Source organism: Eleginops maclovinus, chromosome 23 (genome assembly GCF_036324505.1).
Source record: "Eleginops maclovinus isolate JMC-PN-2008 ecotype Puerto Natales chromosome 23, JC_Emac_rtc_rv5, whole genome shotgun sequence".
Taxonomy (NCBI): Eukaryota; Metazoa; Chordata; class Actinopteri; order Perciformes; family Eleginopidae; genus Eleginops; species Eleginops maclovinus.
The window spans coordinates 281,541-290,000 of record NC_086371.1 but is presented as its reverse complement, the minus strand read 5'-3'; the positions used below and the strand labels follow the sequence as shown (position 1 = coordinate 290,000).

Sequence of the window (8,460 nt, the reverse complement as noted above, 5' to 3'; positions counted from 1 at the left end):
TGCGTCTCTCTTTAGTGTCCCCTGGTCTCCAGCTGTGTGCGTCTCTCTTTAGTGTCCCCTGGTCTCCAGCTGTGTGCGTCTCTCTTTAGTGTCCCCTGGTCTCCAGCTGTGTGCGTCTCTCTTTAGTGTCCCCTGGTCTCCAGCTGTGTGCGTCTCTCTTTAGTGTCCCCTGGTCTCCAGCTGTGTGCGTCTCTCTTTAGTGTCCCCTGGTCTCCAGCTGTGTGCGTCTCTCTTTAGTGTCCCCTGGTCTCCTGCTGTGTGCGTCTCTCTTTAGTGTCCCCTGGTCTCCAGCTGTGTGCGTCTCTCTTTAGTGTCCCCTGGTCTCCAGCTGTGTGCGTCTCTCTTTAGTGTCCCCTGGTCTCCAGCTGTGTGCGTCTCTTTAGTGTCCCCTGGTCTCCAGCTGTGCGCGTCTCTCTTTAGTGTCCCCTGGTCTCCAGCTGTGTGCGTCTCTCTTTAGTGTCCCCTGGTCTCCAGCTGTGTGCGTCTCTCTTTAGTGTCCCCTGGTCTCCAGCTGTGTGCGTCTCTCTTTAGTGTCCCCTGGTCTCCAGCTGTGTGCGTCTCTCTTTAGTGTCCCCTGGTCTCCAGCTGTGTGCGTCTCTCTTTAGTGTCCCCTGGTCTCCAGCAGTGTGCGTCTCTCTTTAGTGTCCCCTGGTCTCCAGCTGTGTGCGTCTCTCTTTAGTGTCCCCTGGTCTCCAGCTGTGTGCGTCTCTCTTTAGTGTCCCCTGGTCTCCAGCTGTGTGCGTCTCTCTTTAGTGTCCCCTGGTCTCCAGCTGTGTGCGTCTCTCTTTAGTGTCCCCTGGTCTCCAGCTGTGTGCGTCTCTCTTTAGTGTCCCTGGTCTCCAGCTGTGTGCGTCTCTCTTTAGTGTCCCCTGGTCTCCAGCTGTGTGCGTCTCTCTTTAGTGTCCCCTGGTCTCCGTTGTGTTGGAGCTTCTTGCAGCGTTTGGTTTCTGCAGCTTTTAGTAAACTGCTCATGTTTCCTCTGCTGAATGTTCTCTAGATGCTGCATGAGTTGAAGAGCTGCTGCAGATGTTGCTGCAGGAGTTTCTCCTGATGGAGGAGTGTTGTTGTAGAGCGTTGGCTCCTGTCGGCCTCCGTAGAAGGCTTCAGACTGTTTAAGGACTGAAGAGTGAAACTTAAAGAAGACAGGGGGTCTGGTCTGAGGACCTCCGTCTCCCTGCAGGACGCAGCAGCAGATTGAGCGTTGCAGAGTTTAATGCGCAGACGGACTGTTTCACTTCATGAAGTCTGGCTTTTTGTTCCTCTTTTCTTCTCCTCGGCAGCGTGAGCGCATACAGGCCTGGGCCAATTTTCTTTAAGTGTTTTTTAAAGACATCTTTATGAGACAGGCATGCCATTTTCCATTAATTATTCCATTTATTCTGTTTGCAGCTCTGCAGAGACCTGCAGAGTTTTTCTGTGGCTTTCTTCAGCAGGAGAGGGGGGGACAGTCATTTATAAATAATTACACAATGTTTAGAGTCTTCAGGCATGTATAATATATCAAAGCGATTATAAGGTGAATTGTTCCTTTGTGGCCTCGCGCCCTGCACTCCTTTTCACTCCTCTCCTGGTTTGTCCTGCGTCCAAATCCAGCTCCTCTGGCCCTTTGTGCTGCTTTCTTTCTGCCTCAGCCACTCTATTGGCGTCATTCTTATTCAAATGGGCCCCAGCGGGAACAAAACCAAACCCAGGCTGCACACAAATCATGGCCCCCGCTGCAGGGCCGGCACAAGCCTCGGCAAAAAGGGCCCCACAACTAGTCTGCAAATCCTAAATCCTGTTGGCCTCAAAGAGGATAAAGCTCCAAAAAAACGCTCGGAAACACAAGCAAGGAAACCTCGGCCTCTGCAGAGATTCAGCCGACGCCTGCAGCTGTCTGCAGGGAGCACGCTCCCAGGAAGCCCAGAGAGGAAGCAGGGAAGGAAATGAGGAGAGTTTCAAGTTTAAAAAAGGGTTTTCATTTAAAGAAACAAAGGACAGAAACTCAAGCAGGCCTGAACAACTTCCCTCAAACTCATATTTGTTAGGAAAACTGGAGGAAGAGGACAGAGGAAACAGGGAGGACATGAGGAAGGAAGGAATGAAAAGAGAGAAGTGTAATACACTCTCAAGATAGGAAGCGACATGTGTTTGTTTCTGCTTTCAGACGAGCAGGTAATGAGGGAAAGGAAGCGACAGAAGGAAATGAGGAGGTTTCTCACTTTAACCAAAGGAACTGGAGTCTGAAGAAAGTACAAAAGAAGGAAAGTCAGAAAGTCAGAAAGAAGTCAATGTGAGGGGAGAGAGAAACCCTTGCTGAACAAATCCCTGAAACTAAAAGTTGTTGAGATAAAAAAATGTTTTGGGGTAAAAAGTGTCCCCTTCCCTTCACTACGGCATGACCCTGAACTCCACACCCCTCCTGTTAGTCTGTTCTCATTAAACCTTCTTTACTGAGTGTGTGTGTGTGTGTGTGTGTGTGTGTGTGTGTGTGTGTGTGTGTGTGTGTGTGTGTGTGTGTGTGTGTGTGTGTGTGTGTGTTTGTGTGTGTGTGTGTGTGTGTGTGTGTGTGTGTGTGTGTGTGTGTGTGTGTGTGTGTGTGTGTGTGTGTGTGGGAGGAGAAAAAGGTGGAGGTTTGCAGTTACTTCAAAGTGAAACAGCTTGTGTTTGACAGCTGACACACACACACACACACACACACACACACACACACACACACACACACACACACACACACACTCCTCTACTGTTGTTGTAATGAGATGTTGACAGAAATAAATAATACACAGTTATTCATTAAAATATTAAGAACAACACAAACGAATGATCAAACAGCGTGAGTTGGATTCATCTTAATTAATAATGCTCAGGTGATTTTTGGTGAGCCTGTCGAACACAGTATTATTCAAATATTTCATTCAGTCTTAAATGATTTAATTCACTTTTTCTCAGTCTCTCGTGAAACCAAGATTATTTTTTAATACCATTAAAAACACAATTCACACACAAAGTATTTATTGACGTTATAAACATATTTCTACAGACACGTGCACAGAGAGGAAAACTCTGTGCACGTGTCTCAAAATTAGAACAATATTCACAGCACTTCTGAACTCAGATATCTCAAGAACTTATTTACACTTTTGTTCATTTTGGTCAAAAATCAACTTTAGTCTGCTAGTAAAAAAGCAATATATATCATGTGTGAGTTATTGCTGACACATGACGTCAGACGGGAGGAGAAACTTCTGCTGGGAAAACGAGCCGGATCCTTTTTGTGAAATCCTGCGACTTTTATTTAGAACTTAATTTGTAAGAGTTGCAGAAATAGTAGTGTGTGTGTGTGTGTGTGTGTGTGTGTGTGTGTGTGTGTGTGTGTGTGTGTGTGTGTGTGTGTGTGTGTGTGTGTGTGTGTGTGTGTGTGTGTGAGGATCCTCCGGAGCGTGTCTCCACCCAGCGCGGGGGGGGGGGGGTCTCTTCTTTCTTTATTCTTTTTTATCGTTTTAACTCTGCGAAGTTTTTGCCTTACAGGGTGGTGTGTGTGTGTGTGTGTGTGTGTGTGTGTGTGTGTGTGTGTGTGTGTGTGTGTCCTGCATATTGTTCGCGTGGCCAGCCTCGACCTCTGATTGGCTCGCGCTGATCACCGGCACGCTTCTATGCGCGCTGCGGGAGGGGGGCTTTATGTTAATGAGCAGCTCCCGCGGCACGGGGCAGACCTGCCGCGGGTGGGGGGGGGGGGGGGGGGGGGGGGGTAGTGTCCGGTCAGTATATAAGCGACCTCGCGCCGGTCGTGTGCCAGACTCACCGACTCGCACGAGCTCATCCAAACACCTGACGCTCAGGCGCGTGTCTCTCTCTCTCTAACTCTCTCTGCAGCGCGTGCCTCCGTTCACCTGCTCACCTTCACCTCTCTCTCCGCACGAGCTGAACATCATGGACCTCGCGCTCTCAGACACCGACACCAGCTGCGGATTCTCCGCACGCAGCGACGACGAAAACTCCCGCAGCCCGCGCGCTGTCTCCCCAGTGATTAAGAAGCGACGGCGCACACGCACCGACGGCGGCCCCCCAGTAAAGCGGAACCGGCGCGTTAAGGCCAACGACCGCGAGCGCAGCCGCATGCACAACCTGAACGACGCGCTGGAAACTCTGCGCGAGGTGCTGCCCGCGTGCCCGGAGGAAACCAAAATGACCAAGATCGAGACGCTGCGGTTCGCGCACAATTACATCTGGGCTCTGTCAGAAACCCTTCGCATCGCAGACCTGCAGGCTGGGAGATCCTTCCGCCGGGCAGAGGTTCCCATCAGCCCCGGCAGCAGCAGCGAGTCCTGGAGCTGCTCCTCCTCTTCCTCTACCTCCTCTTCCTCCTCCTCTTCATCCCCGGTTTATTGCGCCTCCAGCCCCGGCAGCCCGGAGAACTACTTCCAGCCGCAGGACGCCATGTTCCTCCGCACCTTGGTGCCTCCTGTTTACTGAAAATGGCACTCTTTAACTGAACAACCTGTCAGAGCTCTGCAGCTCACCTGTACGACTCTAAGGGGCATTAGTGCAGCTCCTGATCGCACTAGGTACCTAGTGCAGCTCCTGACGTCACTAGGTAACTAGTGCAGCTCCTGACTTCACTAGTAAGGCTCAGGTTGGAACTAGTCAGACTAAAGAGCCACTAGTTACCGATACAGAGAGACTGGTAGAAGGCTCTGTTCCTCTGGAGACAAAGTGGGAGCAGCTGTGGTTCCAGACCAGTGTACTGGGGGGGACAGTATCTCAGAAACCCCCCATAAATGATTGTTTTCTAACAGCATTTGTGCCAGTTGCTTAGTTACAGTGTTAGTTTACTTACTGGTAATATTCTCATTATTTATGTTGGTTATTTTATTTCTAAATATGTGTTTCAGTAACTTAGTTTAACTCTATTTAAAACATGAAGAAACACCATTCCTGTTGGAGGGGGGGCCAAGCACAGCGAACCCTGTTGCTCCCACCAGAACTGCCCAGTGACCAAACACATAAAGACATTACGGGACCCCCCCTGCAGCCCCCCCCCCCCCCCCCCCCCCCTGCTCTGCTGGAGCAGGAGACGATCTTTGATGCCTTATCATTAAGAACTTAATGAGACTTTATCTGTGCCTTTGCACTTTGCCCCCCTCCCCCTGTTAGTTTATTTTTGTTTTTATTTATTTGCCTCGTTTTGTTTGGACTCATGACATTTGTATTTTGTACATAAAGAGATTTCTATTCTATTTACGGTTTTCTACAACACAAATAAAGTTATAACGTTTCTAAGACATCGCGTGTGTGACTGCTTCAATGACCTCATCCTGCGTGTGTGTGTGTGTGTGTGTGTGTGTGTGTGTGTGTGTGTGTGTGTGTGTGTGTGTGTGTGTGTGTGTGTGTGTGTGTGTGTTTAATGGTAATTCATATTAACCAGTAAACGGTTAGTTCGGAGCAGCAGGTGGAAAAGAGTCCAACAAAGATCTTCTATTGTTTCCTGTTATGTAAATGAGGATGTCTCACACTGTGTAATAACATGACCTACAATAATGTAAAGCCCCCCACCTTAAAGATAGCAATAAGCTCCATAAAGATGATCATGTTATTATGAAAGGGAAATATTCAATTCTGTAAACCCCCCAGGAGAGGAAATACCAGATCACTTTTTATAAATAATGTTTGGGAGCAGGAGAGATTTCTTTCCAATATAATTCATAATAATACTATTTATTGCATTTTATTGATTCTAAAGTCTTATCTTGGGTATTATTATTTAAAGTCAAAGCTCTATAACAATGACCCTCTAACACTCTTTTATTTGAATAGAAATAAGTATTTGACCAGATTTAATATTTAGAGGAAGCTTTGAAAATAATATGTAGATATTTTCATCCAAAACACAATTTAACACTAAAACAGGACTAATATTTATGAGTCATTAATAACTTTGTATTTAATCTGCATTACAGAATATGACGAACATCTCTTCACCTGTTATTTATGTCTTGTTCACATCATAAATCAAACCAGTGGCGGCTGGTGGAGTTTTCTCCAGGGGGGGCTATATCTCCAAAATGTGTATTAAAAAAAAGCATACATACATGTACTAAGGTATCAAACCAGTGTATTTACATACATGTACTAAGGTATCAAACCAGTGTATTTACATACATGTACTAAGGTATCAAACCAGTGTATTTACATACATGTACTAAGGTATCAAACCAGTGTATTTACATACATGTACTAAGGTATCAAACCAGTGTATTTACATACATGTACTAAGGTATCAAACCAGTGTATTTACATACATGTACTAAGGTATCAAACCAGTGTATTTACATACATGTACTAAGGTATCAAACCAGTGTATTTACATACATGTACTAAGGTATCAAACCAGTGTATTTACATACATGTACTAAGGTATCAAACCAGTGTATTTACATACATGTACTAAGGTATCAAACCAGTGTATTTACATACATGTACTAAGGAATCAAACCAGTGTATTTACATCAATGAAAACAACAACAACATTATAGAGAGATAGAAGTGCAAAGAGAAACAAGTGCGATATATAGAGTACAGTATATGCAGTTCAGAGTGATGATGTAAAGATAAGGGCAGTATAAAGAGGGGGGAATAATTGGCATAGTATAAACAGATGTAGTATGAACAAATATACAGATGTGCTATATTACTATACAGAGGGCCAGTATACATATACAACATCTATCTATCTATATCTATCTATCTATCTCTATATCTATATCTATCTCTCTATCTATCTCTCTATCTATCTCTATATCTATCTCTATATCTATATCTATCTCTATATCTCTATCTCTATATCTATCTCTATATCTATATCTCTATCTCTGTATATTTGAATAATATATATCATATATAACATGGACAATACACATACGTTATGACAGAAGGCTGTGACGTCAGCCCCGCCGCCAAATCCAGCTGCATTCAGCTCGGGGCGCAGGAGAGGTGCGCCCCAACATCGTCCTATCTCTTGTATTGAAGAGGAGCTACTGCGCATGTACAACTTTTAACGAGAGGCTATGGGCAAAGATTGCTGCGCCCCAGGGCGGAAATACGTCACCAATCAGACAATGTCAACGAACGAAACAACTTTCCTCATCATTAACTATGAAATATTTGTCTTGCACATCTAAATAATATATACATATATTTCAAATATTTTATTTTATTATTTCATTTTAATTTCATTTTTTTTAGGAAATGTGGTGAGAGGTGAGCGCCCTCTATTGGCCAGCCGCCACTGAATCAAACTGTTATTAACACATCCTATTAACATCTCCAGTTTCAGAAACATTCATTTAACAAACACTTTAAGTAAAGTATAAGGAATCATTTTGATGAATTACTCATTTTAATCTGCATCCCTGAAACTACAAAACCTCAGACACTCATTGTCCACTTATTCTCGCAGGGACGCATGGATTGCGCGCTCCCGCCGTGCATTGTCCGTGCGCAAGGGGCCGTGCACTAATTGAGCAGATTAACTGCCGGCCCGCGCGCACCTGCAGCCTCATAACGAGCTGCGGAAATTTGAATTTGTGAAGCCCGCGAGGAGGGCTCCTTTTGGCTGCAGCTCAGGGTGCGGGGGGGGGGGGGGGGGGGGGGGATATTAATAATAACAATAATAATAATAATAATGATAATAATAATAACAACAATAACAACAATAATAATAACAATAATAATAATAATAATAATAATAACAATAATAACTATAATAATAACAATAACAATAACAACAACAATAATAATAATAACAACAATGATAATAATAATAATAATAATGATAATAATAATAACAACAATAACAACAATAATAATAACAATAATAATAATAATAATAATAATGATAATAATAACAACAATAATAATAATAATAACAATAACAACAACAATAATAATAATAACAACAATGATAATAATAATAATAATAACAATAATAAATATAATAATAATAATAATAACAACAATAATAACAATAATAATAATAATAATAATAATGATAATAATAATAATAATAATAATAATAACAACAATAATAACAATAATAACAATAATAAATATAACAATAACAACAATTATAATATGGTGATGAAGATGATGATTTTGATGATGATGATGGTCATGATGATGGTCATGATGATGATGAGGGTCATGAAGGAGCAAATCTACAAACTGTCTGTCTGTCTGTCTGTCTGTCTGTCTGTCTGTCTGTCTGTCTGTCTGTCTGTCTGTCTGTCTGTGTAACCATGGAAACTTGACTTCAGCAGCTGAAGCTCCTGGGTAACGCAGTTTGATGTTCTGCTGGTACTTCGTGGACTTTATTTAACCTGAGTTTTACACACTGGTGTTTTGGTAAGATGAAGACCCCCCCCCCCCCACCAAAAGAAGTGAATATGGTAATATTAGAGATATTCTGTTCCTTCAGGAGGA

General features: G+C 43.6%; 1 protein-coding gene across 1 annotated transcript; it reads left to right on the top strand.

Annotated features, from left to right (window-relative positions):
* The first annotated feature begins 3,912 nt into the window (after nt 1–3,912).
* neurog1 (neurogenin 1) lies at nt 3,913–4,455 on the top strand. Its single transcript, XM_063875751.1, has one exon. The coding sequence runs from the start codon at nt 3,913–3,915 to the stop codon at nt 4,453–4,455; it is 543 nt and encodes a 180-aa protein (XP_063731821.1).
* Nucleotides 4,456–8,460: the final 4,005 nt, after the last annotated feature.

Bases quoted from the DNA above. Each gene is read 5' to 3' on its own strand.
- neurog1 (XM_063875751.1), top strand. From the start codon at position 3,913: ATGGACCTCGCGCTCTCAGACACCGACACCAGCTGCGGATTCTCCGCA.